The 16,231-nt window shown below is 37.9% G+C and overlaps 3 protein-coding genes across 3 annotated transcripts; all 3 read right to left on the reverse strand.

Annotated features, from left to right (window-relative positions):
- Positions 1-963: 963 nt before the first annotated feature.
- LOC126622234 (DNA damage-binding protein 1) lies at positions 964-10,259 on the reverse strand. The gene is made up of 19 exons (XM_050290922.1): positions 9,958-10,259; positions 9,193-9,241; positions 8,456-8,515; positions 8,286-8,377; positions 8,111-8,162; positions 7,890-7,952; positions 7,743-7,792; positions 7,414-7,489; positions 6,677-6,886; positions 6,475-6,581; positions 6,271-6,379; positions 5,801-6,001; positions 5,499-5,714; positions 4,865-4,975; positions 4,028-4,303; positions 3,404-3,678; positions 2,541-2,892; positions 2,148-2,432; positions 964-1,773 (listed from the first exon to the last, which is right to left on the reverse strand). Exons 1-19 carry the CDS (start codon positions 10,059-10,061, stop codon positions 1,192-1,194), a joined length of 3,270 nt encoding a protein of 1,089 aa, XP_050146879.1. The 5' UTR covers positions 10,062-10,259; the 3' UTR covers positions 964-1,191.
- Positions 10,260-11,319: 1,060 nt separating this feature from the next.
- On the reverse strand, positions 11,320-11,833 carry LOC126624008 (photosystem I reaction center subunit psaK, chloroplastic-like). Its single transcript, XM_050293003.1, has 2 exons — positions 11,708-11,833; positions 11,320-11,590 (listed from the first exon to the last, which is right to left on the reverse strand). The coding sequence occupies exons 1-2, from the start codon at positions 11,831-11,833 to the stop codon at positions 11,363-11,365; spliced, it is 354 nt and encodes a 117-aa protein (XP_050148960.1). The 3' UTR covers positions 11,320-11,362.
- A 1,888-nt stretch (positions 11,834-13,721) lies between these two features.
- On the reverse strand, positions 13,722-16,150 carry LOC126621658 (glucan endo-1,3-beta-glucosidase 13-like). The gene is made up of 4 exons (XM_050290199.1): positions 15,696-16,150; positions 14,670-15,008; positions 14,150-14,180; positions 13,722-14,043 (listed from the first exon to the last, which is right to left on the reverse strand). The coding sequence occupies exons 1-4, from the start codon at positions 15,760-15,762 to the stop codon at positions 13,944-13,946; spliced, it is 537 nt and encodes a 178-aa protein (XP_050146156.1). The 5' UTR covers positions 15,763-16,150; the 3' UTR covers positions 13,722-13,943.
- Between the last annotated feature and the right edge of the window lie 81 nt (positions 16,151-16,231).

The following is a 16,231-nucleotide window of genomic DNA, read 5'->3' on the forward strand; positions in this document are numbered from 1 at the left end:
TTGATATGGTCGATGTGAGACATTTCAATACGCCCCCTCACGTGGGACCCAATTAGCAGGTCATACTTGGGAGATCCACACATCGACAACCACGTGGAGCCAAGGGGACTCACCCTACACGCGGGGCCAAGGGACCCGCCATCATCACGCGAGGCCAAGGAAACCCACCCATCACGTGGCAGTAGCTCCCTGGCTCTGATACCATGTAGAATTATCAGAGAGACGAACCTTACGGCCCACTTCCAACAACACCGATATTATCCCCAACTTGGTAATTACCACCTGCACAATCCGTCAGGTGTGGAGTTTTATCACAAAAGGTCTCGGTATTAGTTGGAGTGAAATTAAGGTATTTAAACTCTTCTTTTATCATTGATACGGTCGATGTGGGACATTTCAACAACATCTTCTCTCTTCGACGTAAGGCCAAGGCCAGGCATCTGTTGCTTTAAATGAGCATTCAATCTACTCGCATCCAGCTTGTCGAAGAGATGATCATTGCCGCGCTTCCCGGCCTGGAACTGTCTAATTGCCTTGTAAAAAGGAGCCTCAACTTCATCGGTGTTTTCGTATCTGATCGAATCTTTATCGAGGAAGTTAAAACTCCAACGAGTTAGGGGCGATTGTTTTCACATGCTCTACCTTCAAGGTGCAGCAATCGACAGTATCAGCTTCATCTTCGCCCATTCCAATCCCCGCCCTCAGAGCAAAGCCTATCCATGAGATAGATAGCATTATTTCCTATGATTTCAATGGTTTTGATGGGCCGTGCCATCCACACATCCCTTTATCTTCTACACACCACTATTAATTCAGTCATTTGATCTTCTTCAATTCATTTGATACGATAGCCGAAAATTGAGAGGGATGTGTGGAAGACAAAAAAGGGTGTGTAGATAGCACCATCCGTTTTTATATGCCTGTATCCTGAATTCCAAAATATCACACGTATCCGAAGACACCTCAGAAAAATACAAATAAATAACAACACAAACGTAAATGCATTGCATTGCATGCCCTTTACAATCAAAGTAAAATACCGATTAAGAGAACGAACATCCAATTTTTCCTTGTTATAGTTTTACAGTAAAACTCAACACAAGTTTCACAGCCAGGTATTTCACAACAGATCAAAGATACAGTGCCAATATGTACCACATGTGCAATCGAAAACTAAACCGTGGTCCCAACTCAATGCAGCCTCGTCATTTCTTCTACTCTCTTGCAGAGCTCCTCCACTGAAACGCGCATTTGTTTTGAGATCTCATCCATCTTGCTGCGGTTTAGATCAAGGAACGATTCTATCAGATCGCCATCCAAGAAATTTTTGGCGTCTACAGTTTTCTTCTCGTTGCTGAATGACCTCCACTGCTCGTGGCTCAACCCTCCAACACCCTTTATCACCCTCCTCAAGTTTGACTGGAGCTTCTCCAAAAATGCATATTGCTCTTGAGGAAGTGAGGCAATTACTCCGATCACACCATTCACGGTGCCAAAGATAACAGTTGGAATCTGGCCCACATCAGAGTCTGGCAACCGCATGACAAGAGAGCCGTGCCGGAACCTATTGACAAACTCGCCTAGGTGATACTCACCTACAACCTCAAGGCGGCCCCGTTCCTCATCAGTTGCACCCTCACTATTTTTACGAACAGTGAAGAGGTTGAAGAAATTTTCAGCTCCAATGTAAACATCATCGTCGAGTATCTCTACAGCAGACATCCAATTTGCATTATAATCACGGGCTCGCTCCTCAATGGCACCTTCCTCATGCTGAATACAAGAACAAAAAATTTCGGTTAAGCAAGAGAATAGTTTATAATTTGCATTATAATCTCGGGCTCGCTCCTCTTAAATGGACAGAGACTAACAACAGAGTAAAAACTGGATCAACAAATTCAAACAAGAGAACCTCATGATGAACTAGCAGAGACAAAAGGGACTCTTATTACGAGGCCTTGACACGTATGACGAACAATATGACCTCCCACAAAATATCCCAATATCACATTTCATTTTCATTGGATCAAGTAATTTTAAGTTGCAACTTTACGCAATTCATGTCGGAGTAAACAAATCACCTACCACTACTACTTTGAGCAGTACTAGTCCAAGGCATGCAGAGGGTTGAAAGTTAGTTTTATTACCTTGTACATTAACAGAGAAATTGACTTCATTAAATCCCCAACAATGATGAAATCTCCACGAGTCTGGACATAAAGGGCAAGTATGTGGCCATGATGTCCACATTCTGATTGCAATTCACGAGTGCCATCATCCCGCAGAGTCCACTTGTATAACTGTATCTTTTGATTAATAGCAGCAAGTAACTTGCCATTGAATGCATTTAAAGAGTAAACAGACCCCTTGGTTTCCTTCTCAGCGACGAGCTGCAGCTTCCCATCTTCAACAATGAAAACCAGAATGCGGCCCTACAATTATACAATATTGTCAGCTTACAGAGGGAGGATGGAAAATCAGCTACTTACCAGTTCAAGTGAGAATTCTGCACTAACCAGTAAACTAAAGTGCTATCTTACCTTGGTTGGCTCATTTTCTTCCGGGAGAACATATGCAGTCCCGACACAGTAATATACATTAATGTCATCCGAGAAAGAACAGCTAAGTATAGAGCAGGCATACTCAAAAGCATCCAGTTGATAATATGTTATGAGATCAAAACTCTGGTCATCTAACAACCGGATGAAGTGTGTTTCTGAGTCTTCTGCACTAGACTGGTTATATTTCACACTCAAAATGGCGAAAGTCCTGGACTGCTCCTGATGACAGATACGACGCGCATGCTCACCTAGGGGAATAGAGCGAATATGAAGCTTCTGGATGTCATCAATTGTGCCGATGGTAAGTTCACCTTCCTTAGCAATTGCAAGGCTGTTGTCACAAGAAGGGAAAAAACAAAAAAAGTAAAGTGTTTAATCTCTGAAAGTTGACAGTTTAAGTAGGACGGGGGAAGAGTTCCCCCGTCAAACCTACGCAGTAACAGAACAGAAAGGGAAAAAACAGCTTATGGTTGTGTCTAAGTTGCAACTAGACCATTATTTTTATGTAAACTTTCAATTTAAATAAATATTTAAAACATGCTAATATCATAAAGCATAAATTTTTTTTTTTTTTTTTGAGCAAGAATATCATAAAGCATATTGTCACACCAACAAATGGTAACTCTAATAACCAATTTGGAAACTAACTCACCACTTTAACTACTATAAACCATCCCAGTATGATAATTTACATAAAATGGCAGCCATCACATAAGCAACAGTGGATTACAAATTGAAAATATGAAAAGAGATAAGATATTTGGATGTAGACTAAACCTCGTATCCACCAAACCGAGATCCTATCCATATTTTATGAGTGAACAATAGAAAGAGAAAAGTACCTATCTGGAAAAGCAGCAGAGTTGAATGGGCACATATGGCTGACTTCTTTCAGATTTACATTGCTGTAAAGCAGTTTCTTGTTGCTACTATATATGACAGTTGGCCTATCCGATGCAGCAAATACATGTGTAGTACTCTTGGATGAGAAGGTACGGAGTGTAATGGGCTGCGTCCCAAGAGAGACTTTTTTCCTGTCTGTCAACTCACCAGTGCTTGTGTTCAATATAAAGTTTAAGAGGTGCCCATCTCCTAGGGCACACAATAGGTAGGATATCTGATTAAAAAAACAGTAACAAAAAATTTACTCGGTAACCAAATAACTAAAGTAAAAACTTTACGAAGGAACTAAAGAAAGCAAAAGATGTGCAAATTAATATTCCCTCATCTATGCTACAGAAGTACACATTGATTGACACAACAACACAGGCCCAACTCTTTAGATAAATTCCAAAATAATGATAATTAAAATTATAATCAGTTGAACATGCTATTAGAAGAGCCACTCCCCAATGGTAATCCCAAAAAAAAGACATTGCATTTCTGACCAATATTAATGAGTAAATCATACAAAATGACTACAACTGAGAATTGATTTAGTGAAATAGGCTCAAGCACACGCATACCCCTTCAAAGGCACAAAGAAGAACAGAACGAGGTATGATCTCCCCTCCCAAATGTTCCTTTGTGATGCGGTTCAGGTCAGGAAGTGAATATATCTGGACACTAATATCTGTCCACATTCCAACAGCTGCCAGCTGGCTATAGTTGGGATTGTCGCCTATAGGGTTTATGTCAAGGCATGATATCTCAAAATCTAACTGTGCGTGGTTTTTCTCTGTCAATATCCCATCACCAATTTCCAAATAAACCAAGTGCTTTCCACCAGTTGCCAATAAAACCTGTCACAGAAGTAGATTAAAGCAACAACCAGTTAGCCATTAACATCAGGCAACCAAATGTTAATGCAGACATCCACAAAAGGAAACAATTCCATGTTAGGAACAGCATGTATGGTAACTCATTAAGAATTCTGACTAGAAAGGGGATTTATCAACACCAGGGAATCTATAAAATATTTTTCATTTCAAGTTTCAAAGAAATAAGAGAGTTAACTTTTCAAGGATGTTTCAGAAATATGCTGGTTTGTTTTTTTGTAAAAGTTGATCTTAATCTTGGTTTTGGGAGTCAACAGAAGCCCCTTATGAAAAACCATCTATTCTATATTATAGTATAGGATGTCTTGAATATTTATGGGGAACATGAATCCTAAATCCTTCATGGGTTTCACTCAAGATTATAAAAAAAAAATTTAAAAAAAAAAAAAAAAAAAAAAACTGATCTAATTCAATGGCACAGCTAAAACTGTCAATGATCCTTACTTGAAAACTTAGTTTTTAATAAGAAACACAATTTTTATTAGCTTACTTACAAACTTAAAAGTTAACAAGTAGAAACAAAACCTGGGTGGCATTAGCAGTAGCAACATTAATCGAATAGCCTGCTGGAGCATTCCACTCATGCTTGAGCTCCCTAGTTGTAGAACTGACTAATCTTACAGAGCTTGAAGTTACCTGTGATGTCAATTCATCAGCCAGCATGCAATAGATACAATACATGTCAATCATCAATAAATTAATCACTTATACAATCCAGATTATTACATAATAGAATATTTTCTAAAACAAAAATATAACCTCAAAAATGTTATCACCTAAAACAGGTGACAAAATTGGCTGCTGAAAATACATCCACACCATCTAAGTGAGATAGATTGTGTAGATTTTCCCTACTACCACAGTTATGATGTGATTTATTACGAAATTGTAGACCAGCAATGTTCAAATTAATAGTTATTAAAGTGTCCCTAAGGATGGTAGAAGAGAAACTAGGGGGTGAGAAGCAACTTAAAACTTTGCAATCCTAAAGGTGGTCGCAATGTGACAGTGATGACTAAAAATTAGCGTTTGTGTCCCTAACAACATAAAAGGCCAAAAAAAATGGAGAAAAAAAAAACATAAAAGTGCTTGCTTTTGAGTATATTCTACTATATGCATTAAAACATAGAAGAAACAATGCAATATGGAGACACCTTACCTGCACCAGTTGATTACAGACAGCATCATGGCAAAATAAAGTCTGTACTTGAGAACAGAAGCCTTCTATCTCAGTTTCTTCCAACTCATCCTCAATATTCATTGCCAAAATCCTTGTCTCACTGATAAAGCTTACAACCAGGAAGGTGTCATAAGGATCATCAGTGGAGGATCTTAACGACCACATTCCCTTAATACCTTGAAGCTCAACGGATGCCTGTTCAACATCATATAATAATTACAGGCATCAGCAAACGTACAAAATAAAACTTTGAGTACTGATTACCAAAAAATAAGTCAAACCTGTTCATTGATTCCAATTCCATTTCGAACTACACGAAGAGAACCATCCTTGAAAGCTCCAGAACAAGTTACAACCTGACCTTGGCCTTGCCTCTCAAGATCAACCACACAAAAGTCAACGATCGGCCCCAAATTGACATACCTTTCTAAGACTTCCACATATGAACCCTTTGCATCAGGATGTAGATTCAGCTTTACAAGCTGTGTTCACAACACTATGGAGTGTTAATATATTATAATCCAAATCATTTAATGAGGTATCAATGTAATTTTGATCATAATAATCGCACATCTTTATTTCATTTAAAACTTCAAACACATTATTAAACCACTACTTTCTGTCAAAACTATCTTTATAGTCTATGTGTACAGTCTCTTCTATTACTTACTAATGGCTCTTATTCTTTGAAGAACAATTTTTTATAGCTAAGAATAGAACAAGTAACAAGCAATAGTTCTGACTACCCCACCTGTGAATCCCCATAACTTGATCCGATATACACAAATGCATTATCAAGGTATGAGATGGTAGATGCAATTGATGTCTCCCCCAAGAGCTCAATTTTCAGTCCAGTCACCCTACAAGAAGAAGAGTAGATGAAACCCTGAGGAACTAACCCCATAACCTTTCAACCACAAACAATTATATGTTTCAAGGATGTATTAGAACTCACTTTTCTTTCTCATGCGTTATAACAAGTAGGTGAAGTAACCCGGCATGATCACCAAGTAAATACCTGGAACCATCTGCATCTACTTTCCCATAGGCTTTTGTGATGGACTAGAACAAATGACAAAGAAAAACTTAAAATAATACTTCTATAACCAATTCAACACATAATTCCAAAACAACATTCATATGATACTATAGCATACATGTCTTATTGGGATTGCTTTAAATGTATTCGGGCTGCGGTAAACAATATTATCTTCCCCGATAATAAGAACACCGCACAGCGGCGGAGGAACTGGTATTAACAAATCAGCCCCATTTTCAACGTTGTTCTGTGCCCAAGGACCTTCAACAAAATCCTTATCCTTCAGAGAAACCTCATATGTTTTGACATGGCGAACATCTTTGTTATCCTGCAATATTTCAACCATAGTAAGGCAATAAAAAAATTTGGTTAATACTCCTACACTACTTTACCACCCAAGAAGGCCTCCACAATTTTAGTATATATACTAATGTTATATGGGGCAATACCTAACACTACACATGAACAAGGTTCTGTGACTTAGAAATGGAGCAGATTTACAAAGATCTTAGATGGTTTGTGTAGACGTGTAGAAAAAAATATACCAACATCATTGACCAGATCACGCTTGTTTTTACCAAGTTTTCCATTTTGAAACTGCTGTTCTACTAGGATCTTACATAGCATTGGCTAAGCCTTTGCTAAAATAATGTTCAATCTGATACAAGGAACATAACAAACATGACGGTATAAGAAAACTTGAACGTATGATACTAAGACATACAAGGAACATAACAAACATAACAGTATAAGAAAACTTGAACATACGATACTAAGACAAATTATATGAAGATAAAAAAGTAAAACGGTAGCCCAATATAAACTTGATAACCAAACGAAAGGAATGACTCGTACCTGATATAGGACTACAATTGTTGGTTTGGAACAACCATATAGAAACTTGATATCCAAAACTTGAAGTTCCTCAAGCCTGAAAAGTTAGCCAAAGGTGTAGTTAGAGTGAAAAGAAATTATAATTTCACACAAAAAGAAGAGAGCAAGAAATATGACATTGCAGCTAGCAACATAATTAAGCACGATTACAAATGTATAGTGAGGCCTTGTAAAATCAATTGTCAATTTGAGTAAATTTTAAATATAACTAATGGTCAGTTAATCACAGGAAGACTAATCAACAAAATATATATTTTACTAGAAAGCTAAAAGAACGAGAGAAAAAATACCGTATATTAAATGCTTCCTTGAGCTGCCCTTTATTATCAAAAGGAATGACCTGAAAAACCAACAGCATATTATTTCATTTCTAAACTATAAATGTGATGACAAAATGAAGATCTTTATATTTCTTCCCAGTATTCAAAACCACATACCTTAAACAATCCATCATACAAATGGAGTCCGATTAATCTACAATCTGGATCAATAATACCAATCTGCAAAAAGTAGTAGGTAAAGAAAATATACATTAGTCATATTTATGGATTTCCCAGTTGAAATTTAAACATCGTTTAGACGTCAACTCTAGAAAGACATAAATGTTTTAACAAGAAAAAGCTACAGGAATTGAGGGTCGTAGAATCATTTAACTTACTTGACCATTGTCTGTTGGACGACCTATGCGATCTGAGACATCCCCCATTGCCCTACACGACAAGGACATGCATTTGTCAAAATGTCATTAAACATATATCTACAGTCCATATAAAGTGAGTACTTTTGTAAATAATTTTAAACAACAATACTTTCACTTGGTTTGCATATCTAACCTAGTGATGAGCTCAGATGCGTCAGCATCCCACTGAAGAACACAAAATTTGTATCTTTCTGTTGCAATGAATAGAAAATCCTGTGTTTCACCCTGTTGAAAAGAAAACATTATTAAAACCAAAAAAAATTATAAAACAAAATCAGACAAAAATATGACGTTAAGACTCACATGAGGCCGGAAAAGTTCAAGCGTTGCTATTCTTCCATATATCGGGACATCCAAGATAGGCTGCAGAGAAAAAAAAATTAGCTTAATGCATGCTAATGGATACTAGTTTAAATGGCAACAGAAACGAAGCTACAAATTTAATATTTTATAGCAGAAAGAGATAAACATAAAAAAAGTTCAAACATTAATTTCAAGAATGAAGATACAGTTTATTCGATCGTGTATTTCACGTGTAATTCAAATGCCACAGTAAATGGCTTCGTGATATAAATCATATTATGTACAGCCAAGTAAAACTTATTGTGCAAGTTCTGTACAATAATTTTATTTATAAGAGTTCAGTGAAATGAGTAGTAGATGATAGTTCTTAATAGGGGACAACTTATGTACAATGCAAAGTCTAATGTTACTATGTCCAAGTTTAAAGTTTAAAATTTTGATTTTTAGATGCTGAAACTTCATGCTGAATGCCTAAGCTTTAGATTTAAATTCTTACTACTTTGTTCCCAATAATATATAAATCCCTGGACGAAAATCAACATAACATCATCAACTACCAAAAAGGTGCAAGGAAAACCGAAGAGCAACAATTTTCCAAAGATTGTCATCGGACATTTAAAATGTGATGATACAATTCTTGGAACCTGAGGGTTTTAACGACACAACGCACAAGTAAGCTATTAACTTTAAAGTATATATCTTTTTTCTTTTACCACAAGATAGATTGACATACATACCTGCAGTCCCAGAGGAGTAAGTAACTGAATTTCAATTCGCGTACATTTCCTGAAATGAAGATTTATGAAAACAATCATGAACAAGATACAACTTTGGACAACAAATCTTGCTGCAAATCAAGGATATCTTTATACAGCAGAATGAAGAGTCTCTGTTTTATGCGCAGACACGAAAGCTCTATCAATACAAGCCTTCTAGACAATTGAACCGCTCCCGCACTACTACTCCCCACTAAAAGAGCAATTGATAATCCTGATAACCTAAACAGAGCTACAAGTATAACATTTCATTGATTCCCAGAAAAATCCCGGCAACAAACGAAAAATTTTTGAAAAATTGCCAGGAAATCCCGAACTCAATCGCCTTCGGCCCGAAACCTGAAGTTTTTTTGTTGTTTTGAAATTTTCAATCTTGCAAACAACTTAATGCATGAATTTCTAGGCCAATATTAACCAGGCATATAACTATCTGTATGAGAAGATGAAGAGACTGCCTCAAGAAACTAACGCATTAGCGAAACCCTAGGAGGTCGTACCCAGTGCACAAGCTCCCGCTTTACGCAGGGTCTGGGAGAGCTGAATGTCGGCTAGCCTTACCCCCATTTATGGAGAGGCTGCTCCCAAGTCTCGATCCGAGACCTACCGCTCATGGGCGAAGGCACTTGCCATCACACCAACTGCGACCTCACCCTAGGAGAAAGATACAAAATCGAAGAGAGAGAAAGATAAAGAAGAGAGAGAGAGAGGAATTGGGGGGTGACGTACGCAGTGATGAGATTGAGCTCCTGCGGGGCGGTGAAATTGCCGACGCAGGAATGGGTGACGTTGGTGGGCTTGTGAGCCGTTACGACGTAGTTCCATATGCTCATCTTCCTCTTCCCCTCTTCTTCTTCTTCTTCTTCTTCTTCTTCTGCAAATTGGTTTTGTGGAGAAAGGGGCCGAACCAGTGAGCCCTAGCCAGCAGCACCCTCTTTCTCTTTCTCTTTCACTTTCTCTCTCTTTCCGGTTGTCGCCGATTCGCTCTCACAGTCTCACTCGCTCATCTACAAACAGACAGAAGATACGAAATGCAGCGAAGCGGCGTCGTTGGGCTTTTTATATGGCCTTTTGGGTTTTTCCCGCTGATCCATGGGTGGGTTTTTTTGGGACTTGGGTGCGATCCGGTTTGGCTAATTTTATAGGTCTTGGCCTGATCCATTGTCATGGACTCATGACCCATTTTGCCCGTTTTGGGAAAATTTATGTTTTCATGGAAAGTTACAAACACACTCATTTTAGTTTCTCACACACTCGTGTCGTTTCCGTTGATTTATCCAATAGACAGTCATAAATTATAAAGAATTTGTGATAAGCTAAAAGGAGTGTGAAAATCATCTCTCTTCCTGTAAAAGCAAGACCCATTTTTATTGTTGAAAGAGATTGAAAAAGGATTGGAAAATTGAAATGATGGATTTGCCAGGTGATTATGGTTTCTATCCCAATTTATTGTGTTTCAGGTTCAAACCATCCATTTTCTCTAGTGTAAATTAAAATAATAATATCTTGTTTACAAGGGGTGGCACACAATATTATATCATGTACATAATGTGTTCTTCAAAAATTATATCAGAGCCAAAATTTTTCAATTGCAAATTTATTTTTCTTACTTTGGTCTTGTTTAGTTTTTTCTTATTCTTTTACAATTAGGTCGTTCTTATTAATGGGGAAGTGAAAATTCGAACTTCGGACATCTTCTAACATAAAAATCTGAAGTGCCACTAAACAAGAGGTGGTTGGTCTTTTTAGTCAATATAATTCATATTCCTTGGGCTCCTTTTACAATCAAAATTTTATGATTTTTACACAACGCGATATGCAGTTCAATATGATTGTATTTGTTGCACCAAGACGGGTGGTGTTTAGAAGGTCCTATGCAAAGAAGTTTTTCGATGAGAGAAACTTCCGTGCATTCCGTTTACATCGTTGATCATCTCTCTGTCTCACTTGTCACGTTATAAGAAAGTTTAGAGCAATGAGGGCTTTGCTTAAAAAGAAAAAGTTCAGCATTCTTAGCGATTGTCATTCTTCTATCAATATGACACTTAAAAATACCATTCAGTGCAAGACGAGTTCACAAACATGTTCCTCTTTTGAATCAAACGCTGGGAAATTTGATTGATTAATTGACTAATTACAGGGCACCAACATTCTTAAGGCCAAGAACAAAACCAACCCCAATAATGTGACCAACAGTCCCACAAGCCAAGGTATCAGCAAGCGTAAACCCAGCCGGATCGCCGGTCTGCAGTCCAGAGTCCCTTGTTTCAAGCTTTAATCCTGCCGTTGCCTTCCTGTTTGCCGACGGGGCCAACCCGAATCTTCCGGCAAACAGCATTAGGCTTGTAGTAGTCACCATTATCTGAACAAATCAAGATCAGTTAATTTAACTAATTAATTAGTAATTTAATCGCATTCGCCTGCTAATGTATGGTCTGGTTGTTGTATGTATATATAAATCAGTGAAATATTTGCTTACCAAATTGGTGGATGAACCAATGAAATCACAGCGAGCTCCCAAAGCGCCCTGCCCTTTGCGCCTCATTGGTTGAGCAATGGCCTGTGAAAGCATAAGAAGTTTGAAACTCAAGTTAGCTAATAACATTTATCTATGAATACGAAATTCTGTGTATTGACTCAATTACACATATTACACTCGAAATTTTGTGTTCGATTCTCCGTTAACCTCAGTATAACTCAATCTCTATTCTTAATAGCTTAGACTTTTGAGCAAAATACCACTAAAACTCTTTCAAACATTCCATAATTTCTAACCTAATTTAGCTCCAACTTGTACCTAGTCGATCATCTTTCCTCCTCCTCATACATAAATAACCCAAAAATGTAGCATTTAACTTTCCCAAACATAACTTTATCATATATATTTAAGCATCTACTATAATGTAGCGAGAAACGTTATAAACATAATCGATCAATGTCAAATCTTAAAGAACGAAACGAAAGCAGAACTTGCCATGCTTTGCACATTAGAGAAGGAGATTTGGGGTATGAGCCCATTGAATTGGGGGAGAGAAGTAGTCACAGTGGCAGTTGCCATTTGCTGAGATTTGTTGCAGTTTCTCTTACTTGTTCGATAATTTTATCAAGTTTTGCATACCATAATATCGTTATAAGCTTTTAGGGTAACAAAGTCTGCAGCCGCAGCCGCAGCCGCGCGAGCAACCTGTGGCTCCAGAATTCCAGATTTGGATACACCAGGATCTTTGCTGCCGACGTGGCTTTGTCCCATTGGTTATGACCGTTTTACTCAATTGGGTAGGATCAGGATCCTCTCCTGAGCAGATGGAGAGGATCCTCCTGATCAAGGTCATCGGGCCGTTCATTTTTTATCCAACGGTTATAATTATTATAACTTTTAGAGGATCCCCCCTGTTTGTAGCCGTTGGATAAAAAATGAACGGCCCGATGGGCCTGGTCAGGAGGATCCTCTCCATCTGCTCAGGAGAGGATCCTGATCCAATTGGGTAAGGTTTCGTTTGTGGGACCCTTGTTTGTGTTGCTGCAACAGCAACTTCTGATTGGATTTAATTTTTTAAATCTCACATTTGGGCTTCAGTTGGGCCTAGTTGGATTGGTTTGAAAATTAAATGCGAGTCCAGTCCACTGATGGACCGGGGTTAGCCCCAAGAGGGCAAAATTGTCATTTGAGGTGTATTGTTTATGTAATGATGATTTTGGTTTGCCAGGACCTGAGAGGAGGGACAAAATGATGTAAATCTATGATCCACAAAGATACTATGCAGAGGGTGAGTGGGCCCCCACATTTAAACCTCTAGATTTCTAGTTTTTGGGATTTGATTGTTTCTCCTTCTCCTCATACGTATCTTTCTCTCAAAATCTCTTGAGAAATTGTTAAGGTCAATCTTATAACTTCAGTACTATAAATATTTTTATATTTGATTTTATACAAATTTATCAAATAGTTAAAAACATTTATCTGTGCACACAAGATCGATAATTCCTTGAAGAGGGGTGCGGATTTGCAAATCGACGTTGAGCTTCCAAGTCAGTTCTATAAAATGGTAAGGTCGACAAAGCTCAACCTTGAAAAATCGTTACTTTCTTATTTGCGAGACTTGTTATAATAAGAAATGTGTCAATACTGTAATCAATTATATTGTTGTTGAACATGAATATCTGGTATGAGAAAAGACATATACTAACTTTGCAACAAGATGTCATTATGACGATATCTTACATCAATCACGTATTATCATATAAAAAAGTTAAAATGTATAACATATCATGATTGACTTAAAATACTGCTATAACGGGCAATCCTCTTCTACGAAAGACCTAGAAAATGAAGGAAGATGAAATCCACAATGGGAGAAACACCATATTCCATGCAAAGTGATGGTTAGATTTAGAAGTCCATATGATGTTCCCCTCAAACAAGACAACATGGGTGTGAAGTGTAAAATCACCATGAAGGAATACGTTTAGAAGAAGAAGAAGAAAGCAATCAGACAAAAGGTGAAAAGATAGGATTTGGTTAATTAGAGGTAAAAGATTCCTAAACCAAAAACAAAGATAGGGATAAAGCATATTACAATTACAAAACCCTATTCTAAATTTATAATCATGTTCTCATCTCCTGCTTTTTCCCCCCAGAGTAACAGCAAATAGTCTTTTGTACAAGCAGGTGGAATTTTGGCTTTTTCTCCCGGCAGTTTACTTAACCCATCAAAATATCAGCTTCCGAGATACAATGGCAGCAGAAGGCCAGCAAGTCGCCACCAAAGAGAGATGGGACTTTGCTTTGAGAGTGGAGGTGCTGCAGAGGCTACAGATCTGAAAGAAACAGGAACAAAGGGTGTATCAATCTATGAGCATTGTAAAAGTAACAGACTTGTGTTTTAGATTACGTAAACTAAACTGTGTGATGCAACAAGCGTACCCGGGCGCAGCGTAGTTGCATTTTCCATGACCTGTAATGCGATGAAACAGATCAGTGGAGCAGAATTGAAGTCATAGAACGATAAATATGGTAGAGCGAACACATTCCGGTAGAGTTTGTGCAACCCCAAATTGATCTTACAGTCTTGTTTACTTATTGCTATGTGGAGAATATAGAGATAACCATATAATCAAGAGATTGATCTGAAAACTTGCTAAGACAGCCCACGCTACCAAATGGCTTTCTGGCCTAATGGCATCTTCCCCGTTTAAGTGTCGGGGTGAAATCCCGGGTAAAAAATTCGGGAAGAACTAGACCCTTGTACCACCTTACAATGTCAAAGAATATTAACTTCTAAGGCGTACCAAAGAATTCATTTGGATTCTTCGATACCGAAAATCCAATTAGTTATGACTTCAAAATCGATCTAAGTTGTTCCAAGTTGGATTCCACCAAAAGATCTTTTAAGTGACCCTTTGTTACACTAATTCTTATCAGGAAGGGGAGCTGCACAACTCACTTGGGTTCTTTTTAGCAACACCTGCAGTTCCTCCAAAATTGCAAGCAATGTCCGAATTCCCGTTCTGCTGATAATAATTATTGAAGGCATAAGAGGCATGAGACACCAGAGTATCTGGTTCATAACACGCTCCACCTTTTTGAATTGGCTTGCAGTCTACCATTCCCAATCCGCAGGCCCAGTCTAATGCATTCTGCAAGTCGGCTTGGGAAACCCCGGGAAGGGCTACGCACCATGTCGTGCCATCAAGGAATGTTGTGTTCCCTTCTGGTGGTGACAATGTGGTGTCTGGAATTGCTCCATCTGCCTTCTCTTGCACCGCTGCTCCGATTGTCGAAACTAAAAGTTTGTAAAAGATTCAGTAAATTAAATCTTCAATTTCAAAACAAGTCTCTACAGATTCAAGCAACAAAACATAAAGAAAAGTGGATAGCTACGCCTAAAATTGAATAATACCAGTTAGAAAGTGGTCTAGAAGATCATGTGACTCATATCTCACAACATGGACCCCCATAAAAGTCAGAATTGGCATCAATAGAACTCAACAAACAAGAGAAATTTCGGTAGGGTTGTATGACTAGGGCAACTTCCACATCCGGTGAAACCAGCGTAAAACTGAGTGAGATCAATAAACAGGGACACCATACTTTTGTGAGTAACGTTCTCAAGTTTTTTGTCCAAACAAATAGCTATCCAAGCCTAAGTGGGATTGGATTTGCCTAGACAAACTTTTTCTTTTCTTTTTGGTCCAAAAGTTGGCGCCTTAAATAGAAGGATTGACCTACTTCCCAATCCCTTACATTCTGCAAGCTTCAAATGTTCGTATACAACTATATATATCCTGGGAAACACAGAAAAAACAAATATATAAACCTGACCAGAAACGGCCAACTTCCGAACAACAAGATTTCAAAACAAAAATACAAAAACAAAAAACACAAGAAAAATAACATAAAAACCAGAAAAACTCCACAGTAAACATGAAAAAAAATAAAAAAAAATAAAAAAAAACAGAAGAGAAGTTACCCAGATGGCATCCCATTCCCATGAGCAAGAGGCACTGCAAAACCAAAACCCACATCTTCTTTCTCATGCTTGACAGTCCTCACCCTTCTCCTGGAAAACAAATATAATACTAAAATAAAAATAAAAATATAAGAAAACCCACCACTCTCTCTCTCTCTCTCTATCTCTCTCTTGTTTGTGTTTTAAGAGTGAGAAGCAAATGAGAAAAGGGGGTGGCGGTATAAATGCAAGGATTTGTTGAAGAATCTGAAGTTTCTTGGGTGGGAAATTATCTCCCTTTTCGCTTTATTTTTTTTATTTTTTTTAATTTGAGTTTTCGAGAGAGTGTGACTGATGCTTTCAGAAGCTGAGCTATTTACTCTGTACTACTTCACTTTTGCAATTTTATACGTTTCAGAGAGAGGTCTCAGAGAGTTCAGACGCTTCAAATATTAAAGCTTTATTCACAAGGTCGTGGTGAAGGTGGTGGTGGTGGTGTGGTGGTCGAGTCCAGCCATAACGCAATTTTTGGGTTCTGTTTAATTTCCCAATTCTTT

This window comes from Malus sylvestris, chromosome 5 (genome assembly GCF_916048215.2).
Source record: "Malus sylvestris chromosome 5, drMalSylv7.2, whole genome shotgun sequence".
NCBI lineage: Eukaryota > Viridiplantae > Streptophyta > Magnoliopsida > Rosales > Rosaceae > Malus > Malus sylvestris.